Source organism: Mauremys reevesii, linkage group 3 (assembly GCF_016161935.1).
Source record: "Mauremys reevesii isolate NIE-2019 linkage group 3, ASM1616193v1, whole genome shotgun sequence".
In the NCBI taxonomy this organism is placed as follows: Eukaryota; Metazoa; Chordata; order Testudines; family Geoemydidae; genus Mauremys; species Mauremys reevesii.
In genome coordinates, this window is record NC_052625.1 from 14,760,943 (window position 1) to 14,783,138 (window position 22,196).

The following is a 22,196-nucleotide window of genomic DNA, read 5'->3' on the forward strand; positions in this document are numbered from 1 at the left end:
CACTCCTGTTTGGGCAGACTGTACAGCCTAATAGCAATATGTATACATAATTCCTTTTATAGTGTTAATACATACGTTTCACAATGATATTATTCACCAATGTGTCATTAGCTTTCAGGCAAGATCTCACTCTTTATAATACAGTAATTCAGGGGTTCTCAAACTGGGAGTCGCAAGGTTATTACATGGGGAGTCGCAAGCTGTCAGCCTCCACCCCAAACCTCGCTTTGCCTCCAGCATTTATAATGGTGTTAAATATATAAAAAGGTGTTTTTAATGGATAAGGGGTGGGGTCGCACTCAGAGGCTTGTTGTGTGAAAGGGGTCACCAGTACAAAAGTCTGAGAACCCCTGCAGTAATATTATATACAATTAGTTGATTCAATTGCTTATCACTTGAGATTCTGCCCTCTGTCTTCATAGACAAGCAAACCTTTGCAATGCATTCTTTGAAAAGTAAAACTCAGACCAAGCTTTTCTCTCCAGCTGGTTGTAGACACCATGCTGTCTTCTCCCCCACTTGTTAGTGTGAGATTTGCCTCCACCTCTTGTTAGCTTGATGGGTTGATATGTAAATACATTTTCATGGTCTTTCAAAGTACTTTGGAAGTAACTCCCAGGTGTGGAAAACACATTCCTTGTCTGGGGTAGACCTGCTTACCAACCCCTGGGCATGCCTGATTTAAACACATTGTAGTAATCATTTCAGCATATATCATAACTCTTAATACACCTCACATGCATACATCACACAAGAATATTAATGATCAGTGAGTTATTAGTTTTCAAATGATACCTCACAAGGTATATTTTGTACAAAGATTATTACAATAGTGAGTCGGGTGTGAATACAGGGATGCTTAGTGTCAGAGAGCCAGATCCCAGGACTGAGTAGCTCTGAGTAGCACCAGATACAATGGTCCCTATGGGTATGTCTACACAGCAAAGAAAAACCTGTGGCTGGCCCGTGCCAGCCGATTCAGGCTTTTGGGAATTGGGCTGTTTCATTGCTATGTAGACTTCCGGGCTCAGGCTAGAGCTCAAGCTCCAGGAACCTCCCACCCTGCAGGGTCCGAGAGCCCAGGCTTCAGCCTGAGCCTGGAAGTCTACACAGCAGTGAAACAGTCCCACAGCCCAAGCCCCGCAAGCCCAAGTCAGCTGGCATGGGTCAGCCACCACAGGTTTTCCTTTGTGGTGTAGACATACTCTCTGGGGCTATTCCGACAGCCAGGGATTGCTGGAACACAGCAGTGCTCTGGCCACCCCCTCTATGTCAAGGCTGGTGGAGGTGTGCCTGCTCATAACACTCCCTGGGAATTTCCTTATACCAAGGAAGCCCCAGCAAGATAGTTAAACTGGCTTTCTGTCTTCTTCGTGCTGTCAATGTTGCACAAAGAAGGCAAAAACAGGCCAGGATCTGGCCAGTTACATATACAACCCAATCAAAGTCATCGCTGCTATGGACTCCACTGGTATCAGGATAAGAAGTGATGCTGATAGTCTCGGGGGTGTGAGGTCTGATCACTGAGAGACCCACATAGATATTGGAATTGGGAAAAGGCTGGATGATGAATGTGTGAAAGATTCAAAGTATGCTTTTGCTATATATTTTGCAAAGACTCTGGAGAGGAGTTGTAGTCAGTACATCAAATGTAATTATATAACCTAAGGCCTGCATTGGTTCAGGGATTATCATTCCTATATACACTGGAAAACCACAATGTGCAAAGTGTGGCTATATTAAAAACAGATGTCAAACATCATCTGCTGTTAAGAAAAAATTGTGTTCAACAGCAGTTGTCAATGTCTGTTGTAACTAGTACGGTTTGGTGCACCAGGGAGGATAGGATTTTGTTTCAAATTACTGCTAGCTGATGTAGTGCTTGTGCCAAATTCCCTGGCAGATATTAAGCACAACGTCTGAACACTGTCAATGTGGATATACATTCCAGAGGGAGGGTTTTTTCCTACTTTGTTTACATCGTAAACATCAGATGACAATGAAACACAATCTGAAATCTATGCTGCATGGTTCTTGAAGAAAAAGCTGATTGCAAAAATGAGAAGCACAGCAAATGATCTATGTATTATTTCCATAAGGACACATTCAAGTATAAAATAATCAGGAAGCAAAATGTGCAGCAAGATAAGTGTCCAAAGGCTCTTTGTGGGCACTTAATGGGTAGGTGCCAGATATAAGTGATCACTGTTTTTCCTAAAACTGCACCCTTTACAGAACAGTACTATAGACAGAAGAAGTTTATTCATACTATAAGTAAATTCAATATGCATTGAAGGGCTCTTGTGTTAAAAAACAAAGCACAAAAAATGACTGTCAGACAAACTAATCTATCTCTGATACTTTTTTCTCAGCATCATTGACTTGTCTTTCTCCTCAGTTTTTGCCAGAATGTTTGATATACTTGTTGTGTTCCAAACTGAAACATTTTGATAGCATGGATGATCCAGGAACAAAGAGGTAGAGATGCCATCATCAAGCTTTATATACGTTAAGGATCTCTCTCTTTTGTTGAATTGCAGAAGTCAGGTCAGAGAAGAATAGCAGTAATTTGTAGCAATTGTGATTACAGTTTGTCTTTGTGTGCAGCAGTTGAATATTGGGAAAAGTCTGCCATTAGATAGAGGCACATTCACAGTGCTTGCAATTATCATAATATGGCTGGACTTCTAAGGGGCTGAATGACCCTTTCCCAAGCCCCCAAAACCTTTAACAATTAAAAATTAAAGCCTAAACCTGCATTACCAGTCAATTAGTTGCTCCAGTAAAATGCCATTGAGGAAATGGAAAAACTAAAGCAATTTCCTCTTGATTGCTGCTCTCTAGCACCAACAGAGTTCTGAGCCCATGTGAAGAGTCAATGAGAAGACTCCGAAAACTATGCAAAAAGAGACAAAATGCAAATGACCATCTGAACTGTTGAATCACAGGAAGGAATTGAATTCATTGGTACAAAGAAGCCATATACCCAGCAGATCTCCCAAGCTGGGGATTCCCTGGATGTGTGGGGCTCTCTATTTGGTGTTCCTCAGCATAGCCAGCTCCCACACCAGGTATGTCAAAAGTGTGCAAGTGAGGATAGAGCAAGGCTGGCATACTGACTTGTGAAGGTCATAGAGGCATGCCCTGAACTTTGTTTTAAATTATGCTGTGGCCAGGGGTGGTGTAGAAGTGGTTCTAGGAACAGAGAACCACACTCACTCCCCAAGATATGTACAGTGGGATATTAATCACATCTGAGAATCCAGGTCTTTACTTTTAGGTGTATAATACACCTTTTCCATTCCAAATGTGTTTTCAAATGGCCCAGTCCTGTCAATGAGACTTCTCATCTGTGAAAGGACGGCAGCATCATGCCCAAGTTCTTTGAGCTACTCTTGTACTGATGTAGGAAGGTTGGCTGTATTCTATGTTTAACTGAAAGAAGCACTACATGAATTGATTTCTCTTTGTATTTCTTCTAGTGGATGTGAATGCCAACAATATATTGTATGAAGAGCTTTGGTTTGTAAGGAATGTTGGTTTATCTATTGAAAGTGCTTAATGATTGATCACCAGAAGGAATTCAGCCTGCACTTCCACAGCATAGGCATTAGAGTGCTGTTTTCACCGTTGCACTAATGACATTTGGAAAAGGTACTTCTCTGCCTGTGGTGCTGTATAGTCTACAGAGAACCTGGTAGGGAAACTTACAAAATGTATATGTATGAAGCTACAGCATACAATGCTGCATATAGGGACTCCCAAGCAATTATCTCCCAGTATTTTCTGACTGTGAGAATTTAACATGCTAATATGTTCCCAAGGAGATTAGATTGTATCTCCAATTTGTTAACCTTGAGTAACCAAATTATATTATTTGATGACAACTTATAATGCTAAACTCAGTTAAAAATAACTTACAAGCCTTTTAAATGATTTATGCATTAAGATGGACATACCAAGGTGCAGTAGTCCTGGTCTATAGATATGTAAATTGGGTGTAATATTTTCCTTTACAGCTGAATTAGAAATGTTTAACAAACCCAGGTAGTCTAGGAGACTTAAAATGCATGAATGGATAAAAGCTTTATGGTCAATATAAAAACATTTTAATAGTGCACTTGCCTGTTCTTTCAGTATTAGAAGGTTTCTCTTCTCCTGCACCATCTCACACCTCTCAAAGATTTTAGGTCCTGCAAACACTTACGTACATGAGTAATTTTATACATATGGGTATAAGTTCACTCATGTACATATGGTTTCACACATCCATAGGATCGGGGCCTTACACTTTTACACAGTTCCATGTGCTTTATTTAAATTCTGTTTCCTCAGACTATGATCTTTTATTATATGCAATTCAGGGTTCTTGATGTGTGAATGAATAGTAAGATGTAAACTTCTCTTAGACTGTTGGCAGTTGCAGTTCTTATATTAGTTTGGGCCTTATCACATTTGACGGGTAATTTTCTCTAGATAGGTTTCCAGGAAGGTCTAAGATTTGATCTATGAACCCCAAGAATATGATGTTTGGGGCATTCTTAATATATCTGTTCCTAGGAAGTATACCTCTGTTAATAATATATTGTATGGATAACTGATGTGTTAGATCCAAAGTTAATGGGGCATTCTCTTTAAGGAAAATATACAATAGTATGTTTAGGAGAGACTGACTTTCTGTATAAGCTTTGGAGGTTGCTGTATTATATTTTTATGATTTCTCTGGCACCTATTAAGAGCTCGAGTCTCCTCCAAAAATTTAGAAACAGTTAGAAGATCTTAAATATTTTCAGTATGATACTTTGATTAATCATACTTTCAATTACACATTTTCCAGTTAAAACTCTTCCATGGAAGGAAAATAAAAGGCACTGTATGCAACCATCTCATAAGACCCTTCCTAAATTGTCCTTCAATCTTCAACCCCTCTATCTTTGAACCTACAACCTCCTCAAAGGCTTGCAAGAAAAGATATGCTATATAGCAGGTTAGCCAGAAAGTTACAAATTCAAATTGCCAACTGTAGTTTGGTGTAGAACTAGTGTGGGTGAGTGAGAAATCTCTCTGGGCACTTGCTCCATTTCTCTTACCTCATGTCCAGCAACTCCCCCGTCTGCTCACACAAACTGGGCTGCTTCTTGTGACTTCATAGCTGCAGAGGGAGGCTGCCACTTTTCTACTTATGCTACCACATATATCTGGAACTTTCTCTCCAAATTCTAGCCACTAGGTCACTTCATCTCTTTACCTTGTCTTAACACCTGCCTGGTCTCTTTGGAGTCTCTCTGTGAAGCATCTGTGATAGTCAAAATAGTAATGAGATCATAAAAATAGTAGTATGTTACAAATAAGAGAGACCATATTAGAAACTTAAGGGAACTGTTTAAAAAAAGTATTAAATCAATGAGAAAAAGTGAGATGCTCCTGATGATATCACATGAAGATCATTATTCCTGAATGGCAGCCTAAATTACATTAGCACTTGGGCTACTTGGTAACAATTTAGGGGGAAAAAAGGCATAGTTAACTTCATTAATTCTGCAGGATATATTATGAGATCATGATAACACAGCACAAAAAGCTGATGAGATCACACAGGAAGGGTACTGAAGAATTGAAAATGTACAGAAGACAATAAGCAAGAGTAATTATCTATGCAAAGTATATAGGAACTTCAGGTTTGATTTCTTTAGGGAAAAAAATTAACAGGGGCCATTATTGAGGTATACATAATTCTCAGTGGTGTCAGAAGGTGAATGGCACATAACTACTTCAGAGTTTGACAGGCTAAAGATCAAGAAAGTGAGTAAGAGAGTACAAAATAAGCTAAGAAAAGGCCAGACCTGGAGGCAGGGTGGCCTTCATATGGGATTCAATAATGCAGCTTGCAGCAACTCTGCTCCAGAATACAGAAGTGCTGCCTACAGTCTAGGTTCTATAGGTTTCAGCGTTCAATACCTTTTTCTAGTCTCCATAGGCAGCAACTGTGTATTAAATCTGCTCAATTTCACATGTATGAGTCATGCCCCTGAGGCTCCTGGAAAAATACAGAGAGCCAATGTCTTAAAGCAGTTCAGGAGGAATGTATTTACATATAAGTTATATGTATATCATTATATACGTATTTACTTATTTACCGGTAATTGGAAAGGATAAGCAAAGGTAGGTACAGAAGTTTTAACTCAAATCTGCTCTAAAAAGGGTCTATGGGACAAATCTTGCTCCTTTTACTACAGATGATCCCCTGGCAGCAGGACTTATATCAGGGGTCGGCAACCTTTCTGAAATGGTGTGCTGAGTCTTCATTTATTCACTCTAATTTAAGGTTTCATGTGCCAGTAATACATTTTAACATTTTTAGAAGGTCTCTTTTTATAAGTCTATAATATAGAACTAAACTATTGTTGTATGTAAAGTAAATAAGGTTTTTAAAATGTTTAAGAAGCTTCATTTAAAATTAAATTAAAATGCAGAGCCTCCCGGACTGGTGGCCAGGACCCGGGCAGTGTGAGTGCCACTGAAAATCAGCTTGCGTGCCGCCTTCGGCATCTGTGCCATAGGTTGCCTACCCCTGACTTATATGATTCTGCTGTGCAGAGAGGGAGAGGTGGGATGGGGGGCTGTGCACTTCGTGTGGTGTAGTGCCCTCATAGCAGCATGTAGATGGGAGAAAGACTTGCAGTTCTACCAACTCTCATGATTTTGTCATGAGTCTCATGGAGTCAAGTGGATATGTGATGATTTCAGTCTTCATTCTTAGAGAAAAAGTAGGTTTCTAGCCCTTGTGGCTGTGGAGAAAGCTTCAAAATGTGACCTCAGTGCACCCTAAAGACTCAAAGAGCAGAAAGCAAATAAAAAGAACACCAAATCTATTATTTTTACATAATCTCATGATTTTTAAAGACAATCCGTGATTTTTGGTGAGCCTCACTTATGATTGTTGATCATTTGGGGTTGGCAAGACTAGGCTCGTTAGGCCCTTGGGAAACACAAGAGCTGGACAAGAGTCTCCAATGTTGTGCAAATCCTGTGCAGTCCTCTGTTTCTGGTGGGTTGGTGCAAGAGGCATGGAGGGGTAGTTCTGTCAGTAAGGTGAGGAAAATGGCTCTGTGGCCTGAAGGGGGGAACTCTTCCTCCCACTGATAATCTGTTACAAGTGCAGCCCAGCTCCTTTGGCTGGGATCTGGCATGAAGAGTTGATACAGGGTAGAAACACTGGCTACAGAGTTAGGATGGATCTAGCTGGGCTACATAACCTCTGTGACACTCTATACCTCGGGGGAACGCCCTCTAACCCCCATATTCATCATCTGTATATAACTGTGGTATTTCATATAAAGCATGCCATGTGAGGTCTAGTGGGAAAGGTTATGATCTGCTGAAACCCATTGTTCTGTCTAAATATGTGTATCATTAATGCATATAAAAATTCTAAAAATTGTGTTGTATGGTTTTCACTAAAATATGCTGTGGGTTTGGGAAGTGCCCAGATACTAGCTCTCCAGAGACTATGACAAGAGAGGTAACCAACGCACAGGTGGGTGCTGAACAGACTTCACCAGCCATTGTCCAGCAAGGGAGCTACAATGCAATGACTCACTTGCACAGGGCCACACCAGGGGAATTGCTCAATCTTGCCTGGTGACTCAGCAATGCCCACCAGACATGCCTGGACTTGTATTCTCCAAGCACATGGACTAAGGGTATAAAACAGAACACAGTGGCCCCGTGCTTCGCCTTTTCTCCCTCCCCACCTATGCTGCAAGCAACAAGTGTTATGCTTATAAGAAGCACACAGGATCTTTTTCAGGGGAAAAGGCAATATGCCGCATTTACTGAAGATACAACAGTTAGCGTAGGCATTCAGTCACAGCGCACACACACACCAAAAGGTTCTGCAGCTAGATCTCAGTTGTTAGTATTGCTTGGTCAGTTCTACTGGCCAGCTGAAACTGCACATGAGGGAGGGGGGAGCTGGGCTTTGTCGAATGTGTTCGAAGCATAGGCGCCGACTCTGTGGGTGCTCCGGGGCTAGAGAACCTATGGAGAAAAATTGGTGGGTGCTCTGCACCCACTGGCAGCCAAGCGCCCCCCGCCGCAGCTCACCCTTGCCTCCGCCTCCTCCCCTGAGCGCGCCGTCCCTGCTTCTCTCAGTGCTTGCTGCTGTGAAACAGCTGTTTCGTGGCGTAACAAGCTGTGGGAGGGAGTGGGGATGCAGTGGGGATTTGGGAAAGGGGTCCAATGGGGCAGAGAGGGGGCAGAGTTGTGGCAGGGACTTTGGGGAAGGGGTTTGAATGGGGCGGGGCTGGGGCTGGGGCAGAGGCAGGAGGGGGCCGAGGGGATGCGAGCACTCACTAGCGCCAGAAGTTGGTTCAAAGCTCTGATGTTGATGGAAAACGAACCCAAAGTCCCATGGCAATACACCCTTGTCTTATAGTAATAAGTTTTTATACAAGTTTTTGGATCTTGCTCTGTTACACTGGAGCTGTTCAAGATTGTTTTAATCAGCATTATTTGCGTTTTTACTGGGTGTTATTTGCAGCTGTTTCTTATTTTGTTTTTTTGGCTTTACTTTTTATTTTGTTTTTGGGGTGTATGCCTTTGCTTTCGGGTTGTCAATCTGCCATTTGGGTGAAAGTTGGTGCCTCTCGACTTTTCCACTCCCTTTTTGACCATTTGGCCCAGCTGGGTTTTTTTTTATTTACACCAAACAGTAAATAAGGCAATTACAGCCATAAAACTTTTATTCTTTTATAAACAATTAACACAATTAGTAAAGAATAAACTTAGAACCATTTTTTTCCTTTACTAATGCAAATACTCGCAGATCAAGCAAGAAGTTGAGAACTTCAAGAAGGTGAATATGATCAGCCGGGAGCAGTTCGATACTCTGACCCCGGAGCCCCCTGTCGATCCAAACCAGGAAGTCCCCCCTGAACCCGCCAGATTCCAGCAAGGTAAGAGACGCGGTATTAAGGACATATTCATGTAGCTTACTTCTGGCCCTGGAGAATAAAGCTGGCTGTTCCTGCTCCAGTGTTATACCAATAAAAACCAGCAGGATCTTATTAAGAGGGATAAGGCAAAGATGCCACATTTATTGTAAATACCATAACAAAACAAAAGACAATGTTTTCCTACTTATTTCTATTACTACTTATTCTTTATACACACACACATATATTCATCCACACAATCATTCATTCAGGTTCTGTATAGATGTTATAGTTACCAGCCTAGACTTTGCTCATGCCAAGTTACTGGCCAGGTATCTTGGTCATGAGGATGGAGCCGAGTCTGTGTCAGATGCATCTGATGCTCCTGGAGGCTGGCAGCAGAACCATAGACTTAAAGTCCTTATTCTTTCGAGTCCAGTTTTATAGGGATTTTTCCCTCCTATGTTAGTTCATAGGAGTTGCTTCATTCTGCTGTTGCTAAATCAATCAGCAGATGGCTGGCTCCATGTTATTAGATGTTTTATTTTTCCTTCCTTTGAGGTGTGGTGGGTGGATTCCAGTTTGCCCTCCGGGGGTCATCTGGTTGATCCCACTTGACATCTTCTTCAGCCGACACTGAATTCTTCAGGCTGGTAACTCCCTAACCATTCATTCATTATTTAAACTAGGCACTCATTTACATACATTCTTTATCTTAATCACATCTAGTTCACTGTCTCTTTACCTTTTGGGGTGTTACCAATTTATGTGAGACTCCCTGTCTTTTAACAAGCAAAGATAAAGTGAGATGAAAACTTACAGAGGGTGGGGGTCTCTATTTATATACTATAACAGCTACTGTTTTGGCTTACTTAGAGATAATTAATGTTTAACAAGTTTTATACAAAGTATTTCTTTGAGCTTAACAAGTTTTATACCAAGTATCTCTTTGAGCAGGCTTCACACAGACACAGCTGGTGGCTTGCAGGTTAGAGGCTAAATGTTGGGAATCACAAATTTACTTCTAACATAAACCTTAAGTTATAAAGTATTAACTAACAATAAATCAATACATCATTTTTCATATAAACCATGTTTAATATAAACCTTCTTTAATATCCTTACACCAGGGCCTGAAATCTGGAGAGATGGTGCCGGCAGGGCCAGCTTTAGGAACTGCAGGGCCCGATTCGAATACCTGGCGGTGGTCCAGGTCTTCGGCAGCAGGGGTCCTTCACTCGCTCCGGGCCTTCTGCGGCACTGAAGGACACCCTCCCCCACTGCCGAAATGCCGCCGGTTGAGTAAAAAAAATTTAAAAGGCACCTAAGGCGTGGGGCCCGATTCCAGGCAATCGGCCTAAAGCCAGCCCTGGGTGCCGGTGGCATTGTGCTGCTGTTAGCACATTTGCCGAATGTGCCTTACCTGATGTACCTAAGTGATGGGAAGTGTTACCGTAGCTGGAGCCTGATCTGCCATATTTGGTGTCGGGAAGGAATTTTCCTCCAGGGCAGATTGGCAGAGGCCCTGGAGGTTTTTTGCCTTTCTCTGCAGCATGGGGCACTGGTCACTTGCTGGAAGATTCTCTGCAGCTTGAGGTCTTCAAACCACAATTTGAGGACTTCAATAACTCAGACATAGGTTAGGGGTTTGTTATAGAAGTGGATGAGTGAGATTCCGTGGCCTGCATTGTGCAGGAGGTCAGACTAGATGATCATAATGGTCCCTTCTGACCTTAAAGTCTATGAGTCTACAATTTCTTCTTACTAATTTAAAGCTAGCAAAATGGAATACAAAGCAAAATAAGCAAAACAGAGTATAATTTTACTTGAGACAATTTCTTCCCCTTAGGCTTTTGGCCTACACAAGGACACTGAGAAGACTGAAGACTCCAACAGAGGGGACTGGCTCAGGTTTCAAGGGTGAAACCTGTGTACTTGAACTGCAATATCCAGTGGGGTGAGGAAAAACTGCTTAATCTAGATGTTGCCCAGTCTAACAGGGTTGAGAGTTTAGACTGCATGCTTATGTTTTCTTTTCTTTTGGTAACCACTCTGACTTTTTGCCTATCACTTATAATCATTTAAGATCTATCTTGTAGTCAATAAACTGGTTTTATTTTTATCTTTACCAGTGAGTTTGCTTGAACTGTTTGGTAAATCTGTTCAAGTTTACAATGGCTGGTGTACATCCACTTTCCATTGATGAAGTGGTGAACCAATTAATAAACTTGCACTGCTTGCCAGGTATATTCCTGAGGTACAAGACTGGGAGCTGGAGGGATCTGGCTGATGCCTGTCTCTGTGTGATTCATGAGTGGCTCTGGGAGCATTCATACAATCTAGCTGCTGTGGGGCTCCACATGCAGTTGTGCTGAGTGATAACAGTGCCTGGAGGGGTTTGCTGCTTGTCACTAGCAAAGCATTGTGAGAGACAGCCCAGGCTGGAGAGTTAAGGGGGCACAGCGGTCCCACAGGCCCAGGCTGCACCCTGGAAATCCAGTCACAACCTCCTTCTATACCAGGATGCCCATGAAATAAACTTGTCCAGTCTGGCAGATCCTAGCATATACTATTACATTTGCTGACAAGACATAAACACACCTCACCTCTAGCAGTAATAGTATAATAGTTAATACAATGATTTGGATACCCATTAAGAGTAATGAGGATTTTGTTTAATTAATTCAATTGTATTATATGAAAGCATATTTGAGAAGAGATAAAACAATACCAAATATGTGGCACTGATCAGTTGGTGCAAGGGGACTTATATGAGGGAACAGCATCTGGGAAGTGATCCAGTGCCCACTGAAATTAATGCAAAGTCTTTCACTGACTTTTATGATACAAGATTGGGCTTCTGTGAGAAGCATGAATATGAAAATGTACGATATGTAAGAGTGAAAGACACAGCCTCATGTATATATCATTCAACTACATTACACCTCCTCATAAAAATGTACAAACCCATATATTATAATAATTTTTATAAATGTAGTTTATTTAGTAACATTCATACACATTCATATACAGAGGAATGATGAAACAGGTTTATTATTATAGCTATTTTTAGCAAAGGTCATTTATTTCTTGTTGAACAACCTATCTTTAGTTATTCTGATGAAGGGGAGTTGACAGACAAGAGAAAGGATGTGTAGCTTGAAAGCATAACAGGGAATAACAGAGGAGCAAAGTAACTAACCTTTCTGTTTGGACAGGAGAAATGTATTAGACTTGTGATCTATACGGAAACTAACTCTTCTTTCTTCCAGTAAGAATCAGGAGTCTAAGTCTAGAAAACTATAAAATGTGAATACAGGTGGGGAAGGCTGCTGGATCTGGTGCCCTGGGCTGTTCCCACTGGGTCTGGCCAGCTGGGGAAGGCTAGAAGTCCCTGACTTTTTGTGTCCTTGACTGCAACTGTTGCTGGTTGCTTATGGGAAGGCGTCCTAAAGGTCTGGAAATTTCCAGTCTGCCTCTGTAAGCTCCTCCCTGATTTAGAATAATTCTCAGAATTGTACTTAACATATGTAACAGTTACAAAACTTTTGTAGCTGAGGGCATAGCCAAAACACACATATAAACATACCTTCCTGGACTTTACCTTCCTTACGAAAGGCAGTATTTTTGACAGGAATATAGTTTAACTAGAAAACGCAGTGGCATACATATTCATATATTCTTGAATATTTTTTTTAAAGTTCCTATTAATCATGTGTATATTTGATTTTCTGTTAATGTTTTTAATTAAATTATTGTTCAGACATGGAAAAAACAATAAAGGGACCCACTGCAGAGGAGAGAACTTGATATTGTGAAGATGACCCATCACTTTGTTTGTTACAAGAAAGCCTGTTTGGGGTAATGTGAGTTATAAATTCAGCTGCTGACCTTAAAAGTGAGTATTGGACAGTTCGGGTAACTAGTTTTGCTCTTATGTTCATGATTGTCATAAATAAACAGATCAGGGTTAAGGTCTCTTTTACCTGGAAAGGGTTAACAAGCTCAGTAACCTGAGAAACACCTGACCAGAGGACCAATCAAGGGACAGGATAATTTCAAATCTTTGTGGAGGGAAGCCTTTGTCTGTGATAAAGCTGGTAACATAATCCAATCTTAATAACTAACATTTAAATTAAAATGTGACTATTTCTTTAGATTTTTGGGTCAGATTCAGAGTTGTGCTTCATACTTCATCATTGGCACAAAGGAGCCCTAAAAGTTGGCATGGTTAGCCATAATAGGATCTTCTCAGTATAGAGTGATCCTCTGGTGATGTAGTTGACATTAGGGCTCCTACATGATCCCTTCCTCTGTGGCAGAGGTAGGGATGAGCCCAGGGGAAAAGGACATGGGGGTGCTGTAGCCATGAACCTCTTAATCGCTGGCTGCCCTAATTTATGTCTGGGGATAGGGCCCATACAGAGCTGGCCCAGGATTCTGGGGGCACAAAGGTGGCTTAAAGCCACTTTTGCCAATTCCCAACTCCTGACTTACTCTGCATGCTCCTCAGTTGCAGCTAAGATCTAGGCCCCTATTTGCATAGTTAATAATCGCAGCTCCCAGCCTTCCAAATAGATCACTTTTGGTTTTTTTTCCATTTTCTAAACATTCACAGGTTATAAAGTTGTCAATCTCGAATCAACACATTGAAATTAAATAATTTGTAAGAAATGCCTATTACTGTGTGTTAAAACTCTCCACACTGAGCAGGGAAAAGGAGACTAATATGCATGTGCTTTTAACTTCTGTGGGCTTGGTGAAATATGAACCTAAAAGCAATGAGGAAATGGAAAATGTTAATAAATAATGATGTTTGAAACACAAGTGCTGAACAACCATTGGATCCATTGCATTTATTCCACTGGAGAGAGATGGCCTGTCTGAGTCTGGAGAGAAAAATAAAAATATTGGACAAAGCTGCACGTTAGGAATTAGCTAGACACTGTGTAACTTTAAGAAGATAAATGTAAGGTCCGGCAAATCTGCTTTTCCTAATGTGCGGAGTGGGGGCAACTTTAGCATCAAATCAACACAAAGGACTATTCAAAACTGCATTTATGGGGGTCCTGTGATATCTCAGCAATTCCTAGGCTGATCCAATATCCACATGCCAGCAATGGTACACTATACTAAGGAGACTCATTGCCAATGAAGATCCTCTTTCCAGGATGGGGCAATATGGGGAAGAAACTCAGTGTCAAATCACACTGTCTGGTAGCTTGGATTCTCGTAAATTATAAGCCCTGCCTAGGGGAAAAAAAGGAGAGCGAGGAGGAAAGGAATGGGGAATACTGTACTGGTATGTAAGTCAGGAATGTCAGCAATAAAGATAAAATTAGCAATCCAATACCCACCATCAAATGTACTCTCTCTATAGTTAGCTCCTCTTATAGCAAAGTCATTCTCCACCCACAAAACCACTTATCTATGAGGGAAATCCTATTGCAACCTTCATGGCCACAGAGAATCTCGTCAGTCCAGCTGGTGATTGTGGGGAGACTCTATAGTGCAACTGTACAGAGGAAAAGGTCAAGGAGGGGCATGGGTAGAGTGGGGTCAGGACAGGAATATTTACTAGTTACATAGATTCCTGTAGAGTTCCACCCTGCAAGTTAGTGGATGCAATAAGAAGAGCCTGCAAAGACTAGTGCAACCATAAGGATTCAACAGCTTCCATGGAGCAACTCTGTAGCTGATTCAGGACTTGGGTTGTGGGAGCTCCTCTTCTCCCATCTCCCTGCATATCTATTCAGTATCTGGCCTGGCTACATAAGTGGTTGACTAGTAGGCTTAAGACTTACTCCTATATAAAATTGTGCAGCACATTGAAAAGGGAATGTTTGGAGACAACATAAATTGAACTGAATTTAATGTTAAATTAAATAACAAGAGATATTGTGCTAATTATTCATTTTCATATCAATTTTTCCATTTTTTTAACCTACCTGAAATGTACAGTGAATTTCCAGTAATTTGCACCAGAGCAAAGTAGGAGAACTGGCTGCAGAATTTAGGTCAAGCTTGATACAGAGCACTTGGAGCCTTGACTATAGCTGGTAATGCAATTTACACAGGGCAATGCATTCAAACAATTCAGGACTTGAATCCAACTTTTCTATGAGCAGACTCTCATATAACTTAGTCACCATAAGTGTTCCTTTGCATATGATTCTTGCAGAGACGGTGAACTAATGTTTTGAAACTTGATGGAACCCTGCAGTAGTGCGAACCCCAACATTTAAAAAATGATGAGTCAGGGCTCCAAAAATCATGAGTTTGACTTGAAAAAAATCATGATTTTTTCCTAAAGAGAGTTTTGCATTCTTTTCATTTGCCTTCTGGTTTCTGAGCTTTTAGAGCACACACATAAGTCACATTTTCAAGCTTTTCTGCAAAATCATAAACTTACTTTTTAACCAAAAAAAAAAAAAATCTCACATAATCACTTATCTCCAGGACCTGGGGCTTTAAGTAAAATATCAAGTATCACGAGACTTGCAATAAAATCAGGAAAGTCAACCAAACTGAGAGTGAAAATTAAACTGGCCTGAGTGCTAAACTTACTATATTCAATCCTTCATCCCAGTTTACCTACTCTGATTTTAAATCAATCCAATTAAAACTAGTGCAAGCCCTTACTGGAGATGCACTTAAACTGGTTTAACCCTCACTTAAATTACTTGAGCTTAATTCCACACAAGTTAAAGTGATTGAAGCAAGGAATAAATCAGTTTAAGTAGGCAAGCCCTTCAGTAGGCAGCACCAAAGCAAAGCAATGCTACCGCATCCTTCTAGTGACTGCTTTCAAAGATGGTACCTTGCAAACCATAAGGGCTCCAAATAAGTGCTGTAACTGTCTGGCATCCCTGCTGTCAAGTGGTAGGAAGCATTAATTTTAAATTCTGCCCAATATTTGCATGATGGATCCTAACCTCCTACCCTGGGGGGGGAGGGGGCAGGGTCTGTGTGAGGGTGCTTTCCCTCCCCAGTGAAGGGGGGCAGGGCAAGGTCTGTGTCAGGGAGTCTCCCCGCCCTTGTGAGGGAGAGAGGCTGGGGGCAGGGTCTGTGTGAGGGAGGGTCCCCGGGCCCCAGGCAGGGTCTGTGTGAGGGAGGGTCCCCCCAGTGAGAGAGGGGGGCCCGGGGCAGGGTCTGTGTGAGGGAACGTCCCCCCAGTGAGAGGGGGGGACCCGGGGCAGGGTCTGTGTGAGGGAGGGTCCCCGGGCCCCAGGCAGGGTCTGTGTGAGGGAGGGTCCCCCCAGTGAGAGAGGGGGGCCCGGGGCAGGGTCTGTGTGAGGGAACGTCCCCCCAGTGAGAGGGGGGGACCCGGGGCAGGGTCTGTGTGAGGGAGGGTCCCCGGGCCCCAGGCAGGGTCTGTGTGAGGGAGGGTCCCCCCAGTGAGAGAGGGGGGCCCGGGGCAGGGTCTGTGTGAGGGAGGGTCCCCGGGCCCCAGGCAGGGTCTGTGTGAGGGAGGGTCCCCCCAGTGAGAGGGAGCCGCCCCCCCCCAGTGAGCGAGATGGGGGACTGGGTCCGTCTGTGAGGGAATCTCCATCTCCATCTCGCCCTCCCCTCACCCCAGAGGAGCAGCCTCGCTCTCTTACTCGTGTCACTTTCCCCTCCCCCAGAGTGACAACTCCTCACTCACCGCCTCTTTCCCTGAATCAACCCGACACCTGGGAGACATCAACCAATCGCTTTATATCGTTCTCTCATTGACAACGCCGTTCACCAATCGCCAGGCTCCTCAATAAAAACAACCCCGCCCTCAAGCACAGCAGCCAATCAGAGTGCGAGTCAGGACCCCTCCTCTCCCCCTCGTTATGCACGGTCCTCGTCTCCGCCCACTGAATGATTGACGTCCTCCCTCAGCCAATTATCTTTCGCGCTGTTGGGCAGGCTCACGCCTCTGCCAATGGCGTCCCCAGAGCAGTGAGGTTCGGTTGCGCGGAGGCAGGTTAGTGTGAGCGGCGCAGTTCTCCAGGCGGAGGGTGATGGTTGCGGAGTGAGCGGCTGCGGGGAGCCCTGGATTGTTCCTTGTGGGGAGGGGGGGGACAGAGGCGCCCGCAGCAGCCTGTGCCCGGCTGTGCCATGGGGCCCCCGGAGCCATGGACCGGTCCCCTGGTGCCGCTGCGGTAATGGGCAGCGGCGCGAGCCCCGCGGGGTGCGTGGTGCCCGCTCCAGCCTGGCCGGGATTCACTGTGTGAGCAGCCGCAGGAAGGTAGGTAGAGGAGGGGCAGGGCCCCTGGCTGCTCGTGCCGGCTGGGTCCCCCCGTCCCCATCCCTCTGTATCCTGCCCCCTCGCTGCCGGCCCCAGGCAGCTTCATCCCGGGCTCCGGTCCTGCCCCCGGCTGGGCCAGCTGCTTTGCCGGGCACTGGGGCTGGCAGATCGTCAGTAACAGTGACACATGTCTGGGGAGGCAGCGAAATGCCTCCCGGGGGCCGCGCTCAGCAAGGAGAGCTCGCTCCCCGCCCCAGGCTTTCCCACTATCCCCCCCCAATCTCCCACCAACCTTCTCCCCCCCATTTCATCCCATCCCAGCTCCCACCAACCCTCTCCCCCCCATTTCATCCCATCCCAGCTCCCACCAACCCTCTTCCCCCCACCCCATTTCATCCCCCCCAGCTCCCCCCACCCCTCTTCCCCCCCACCCCATTTCATCCCCCCCAGCTCCCACCAACCCTCTTCCCCCCACCCCATTTCATCCCCAGCTCCCACCAACCCTCTTCCCCACCCCATTTCATCCCCATCCCAGCTCCCACCAACCCTCTTCCCCACCCCATTTCATCCCCAGCTCCCACCAACCCTCTTCCCTCCACCCCATTTCATCCCCCAGCTCCCACCAACCCTCTTCCCTCCACCCCATTTCATCCCCAGCTCCCACCAACCCTCTTCCCCACCCCATTTCATCCCATCCCAGCTCCCACCAACCCTCTTTCCCCATTTCATCCCCCCAGCTCCCACCCACCCTCACCCCCCCCATTTCATCCCATCCCAGCTCCCACCAACCCTCCCCCCCATTTCATCCCATCCCAGCTCCCACCAACCCTCTTCCCCCCCATTTCATCCCATCCCAGCTCCCACCAACCCTCTTCCCCCCCCATTTCATCTCATCCCAGCTCCCACCAACCCTCTTCCCCGCCCCATTTCATCTCATCCCATCGCCCTCCTAGGGCATCAGCTTTTCCTTCCGCCTCTCACAGACCAGAGATTTCACCCCTGGCACCTAGCAGATCCCCTGCCCAGGAGGAGGGGATTTAATCAACCCTCGCATACCTCTGTCCCTTTCCTAGAGATAATGCATGTTTCACTGTTTCTTATTTTTCCGGGCAAGAGGGAGAAGCATTTCAATGCAGTGAGGGAGATGGGGATCCTAGGCAGCCCTGGTTCAGGAAATATCCCTGTCTCCTCTTTCCCTTAGCATGAACATTTACAGCATCAACTCCATCTTACATACAGTGTGTGCACACACTCCCCTGGGGAGAAAAGTAGGGGGAGGAAACAACTGTTACACCTTTTGTCATCAGCTAGAAGACAAAGAACTTGTCTTTGCTTCACGTCTGGCTCTCCCTCTGGGTGCGTATTGGCAGCACCTCAGCTGCTTTCTGCACCGCTTCCAGGAGATGCTTCATAAGGCTTTAGGATGGCCCTGACCTGCACTTTTTTTTTGTTGGTGGTGCTGATAAAAGGACACGTTGATATATTTCCAGATGGACTTTGCATTCCTGAAATTGCTGCTGCATTTTTATTCTATTTATTTATTTGGGGAACGGTGCATGTGTGTGTGTTGTGGTTCTCTATGGATGAAAGGTACAAGGTTGTGTACAGTTGCAACATCATCGCGTGTAACACATTAACCACTGTTTCTCCCCCTTTCTGCTTTGTTTTCCAGTCTGGCAGTCTGCACATCACCCAGTGCATGAGAAGGAATGACGACTCCATGAGGGAAATTCTTTTCTATCACCCATTCACCCAGTCATGTTTCATGATGCTCCCAGCCAATAACGTGCCATTCACCTAGACTGGGATTTACCCTGTGAAAGGGAGAGATAGAACATGAGTCCTAAACATAACCTCAAGCTCTTTCTTGTGCATCATTTTTGGTGTATTTATATGTAGAACCCTTAGCATTGGGCACATGCACTGTTAAACCTGCTTTGCTAGATCCAAGAGCTGCAGCTGTGTGTTGGACTCTGATATTTTCTCATCATCATGGCTTCAGTTTGGAAGAGACTGCAGCGTGTTGGGAAACATGCATCCAAGTTCCAGTTTGTGGCCTCTTACCAGGAGCTGATGGTCGAGTGCACCAAGAAATGGTAAGAAGTGTGGTCAAGTGAGTTGCTGATGCTGGAGCATGTCTGTTGCCTGTTCCACTCTGTGGTTTCCCTCCTTTAGTGCAGAAGCTGCTGGGTGGGGTGCAGATCAGTCTCTTAACAAGTGCCTTCCACCCCCATGGGGTTAATTATTGCACTCTAGTTTGATCATCTTAGGTGGTTGCTGCAGTATTAGACTGTGCATTTATTAGATATGAACTTTGATTTTTAGCAGCCTTTTTTTTTTTTTACGGAAACTTTTCCAAATGTCACCACAAGTCTCAGAGGTGGGTGTGCTAAGTCAACTGTAACATCAAAGGGATATAGGGATTTGACACATTTTTCAAGACTGATAGTGCATCTTATTTTAGTCTCGGTTGATATGACTTTTCTTGCCTAAAGACTTCTTCTCTTTCCCCTTCCGTCTTTTGAATGGGAAGAGTGAAGACACAGAGCCTTGGGAATTATTTGAGTTATTTTGAGTTCAGACAGAATTTCATGCTGCTGTGGCAGGGTGGAATTTAATATTTAGAGCTGACTAGAGCAAATTAACAAATTAACTGTCTGTCCCAGTCACATCTCTCTCCTTATACAAAGTGGACTCCTAGAGCAGATTGGATTTTTTGGTCTTGTTTTGCATGGAGGACCAGGATCTAGGTTTTGTTTTTGGTGTTTCTTGTTTTACTATGCAAAGACAAAAAAAAAATATAAAAATATATTACTAAAAAAAAATATATATATTATTATTTTTCATGTTCATAATGGACTCAATTCTGTAACGTCAGCGGGAAGTGAGGGTGCTTGGAAACTTGCAAAACGGCACTGTAAATCATCTGTAGCAAACTTAAAACTTAGTTTCTATCATTGGCTTTTCTTCTTGTTGGCCAGCTTGGCACTAGCACTGGATGCTTTTAGTAGTTATGAGTAATTGCTTCTGCTAAGTTAAATTGTTAGAAATATCAAACAAACATACTTGAATCATAATACTACCCCTATCTTAAAGGGGCACTGTCAAATTAAAAATCACTTTTAAAAGCGTTCTCTGCACTTTTGATATTAACTCTATTTCAGTTTTAATAATCTTTACAATCTAGAAAATCGAATTGATTTTAATAGTTTAAGGCCAGAAGAAACCATTACGATCAACTAGTTTGATCTCCCGTATAGAACAGGCTATAGAATCTGACCCAGTAATTACTGTATCAGGCCTATTTTACCACTTGTGCTTGTTACTTTTTTACATTGCATTTAATTTGGACATCAAAGCTAAACTAGTCAGTTTGACACAACTTAATTCATGTGGGTAGTGTCATTGGTTCCACACTCCACATAGGTGTAACCAGGCTGCGGGCCAAATCCAGACCCCCAGATGCTTTTGAATGGACTGCTAAATCTTTTTATTTACTTATTGTCATTATTGTTATTGCGGCCTGAAAAATGTTTTTCTGGAGTCTAGACCATGACTATACCTTGATCAAGAAATTTGGACTTTGACAGAAAAAAATTGACTACCCTGGTGTAAATGTTTATAGGATCTGGACCATATTGGTAATCAGGATAACCACACTGTTGTGTAATGTTTCAGAGATAAGTCTTTTAACAAATAAAGCAAACCCACCCGATACAATCACTTGATTTGTAGACTCCTCTACACTTTAAAAAAGAGGAAACTGTCTTAAGATAAAAATGTTCCATAAGCATGAGAGTTAAAATTAAATGTTTCTTCCACAAGTGGAAATTCTGTATAAAACACAGGAATGATGAAAATATTTTTATAACATTTTAAGTACAGCTTTCTCTGCCTCTGAAATAGACACTAATTTCTGTGTGCTGGTGAGCAACGCTGTCCTTTTTTAAGCTTGCATCTGAGTTTATGGCAGGGTGTAAAGAGCAGAATTAGCATGAGTGACAACAAAATATGAGAAACTAACTGCCTCTGCCCTGCCTCTTTCTGAAGTCAGGCCTAATGTGTATATGATGTGGCACTGGAGCAACAGGGCTACCGTATATTCTTTTAGGTCCATGCTGTAAGTGCCCATTGATGGGAAATGTAGTAAACACTAAGTCGTATTTTAATGTATTGGCGCTCCAACAATACAGTGGTTCTGTAAGAAAATAATGATCCATTCATATTTTAAAATAAATGGCAGTGCAGTCATAAACACAACCAAAGCAACATATGGCTGGGGAAAAAAAGATTGTCTATGAACTCAACAGGAAGAATGCTTATTTACAAGTTGAAGATAAGAAGAAATAATCTTTTGTTCTTTTTTAACTTCTCAAAAATGGATTTATCTTGTGAATTTCATTGTTTTATAATTGGTCAGTTGCACTGTGCAACACTAGATGTATTCTTGCAAAATTCTAATACCTTCATTTTGGTTTTGAGTAAATTTTTGTTGTACTGATCTGAATTTTCATGTGGTGGTCTGAATGCACTCGGTCCTCAAGCTGGTAGCTATGCTGTTTATGTAGGAGGTCACAGACGCTCTTGTGTTGCTGCTTTACTCTTTAATTGGATTATTTCTAGGTAAACAGCATATGTCCAGCATAGTGAAGGGATTTTTCAGTCTTGCTTTTCCTGGTCTGTATAGTTTCTCGTGCTTGCTGCTATTAATGATTATAGAAGGCTACTTCCAGAGAGATCATTGATTATCATTTATTAATTGTGATGGTATATTTAAAGATGTTAGCACTTCATTATAAAATCTTATTTTCAGGCATTCAATTGAACAGACCTGCCTTTTCTGGGCTCAAATATGGAATTGTAAATTCCCACTGAAACATTTAAAAGTTATGGCTGTTCAGCACCTCTGAAAATCAGGTCACTAATTTAGATTCCCTACATTTAAAAAAAATGGCCTTGGTCTTTAATGTGGATTTGTGACTCTAGATACCTCAAAAAAATTGATATTTTCACATGAATCACATGAGTTTAGTTCATATAAA

The 22,196-nt window shown here is 43.1% G+C and overlaps 1 protein-coding gene and 2 long non-coding RNA genes across 10 annotated transcripts in view; 2 read left to right on the forward strand and 1 right to left on the reverse strand.

Moving 5' to 3' along the window:
- LOC120400430 overlaps positions 1 to 13,111 on the forward strand; it is a 77,654-nt gene extending 64,543 nt beyond the window's left edge. The window contains exons 5-7 of the long non-coding RNA XR_005595800.1: positions 8,828 to 8,957; positions 10,786 to 10,893; positions 12,700 to 13,111. This is a non-coding gene — a long non-coding RNA (uncharacterized LOC120400430). The remainder of the gene's footprint in view (positions 1 to 8,827; positions 8,958 to 10,785; positions 10,894 to 12,699) is intronic.
- The window catches only part of LOC120400429, a 47,574-nt gene extending 30,811 nt beyond the window's left edge, over positions 1 to 16,763 (reverse strand). For all 3 annotated transcript variants that reach the window (XR_005595799.1, XR_005595797.1, XR_005595798.1), the window contains exons 1-2: positions 16,582 to 16,763; positions 5,091 to 5,296 (exon numbers count right to left, since the gene is read on the reverse strand). This is a non-coding gene — a long non-coding RNA (uncharacterized LOC120400429). The remainder of the gene's footprint in view (positions 1 to 5,090; positions 5,297 to 16,581) is intronic.
- The window catches only part of EHBP1 (EH domain binding protein 1), a 330,844-nt gene continuing 324,381 nt past the window's right edge, over positions 15,734 to 22,196 (forward strand). For 3 of the 6 annotated variants that reach the window (XM_039528960.1, XM_039528961.1, XM_039528962.1), the window contains exon 1: positions 19,147 to 19,250. In XM_039528960.1, coding sequence (XP_039384894.1) covers positions 19,147 to 19,250 — 104 coding nt within the window. The other 3 variants (XM_039528959.1, XM_039528958.1, XM_039528957.1) reach the window with 3 other exon arrangements.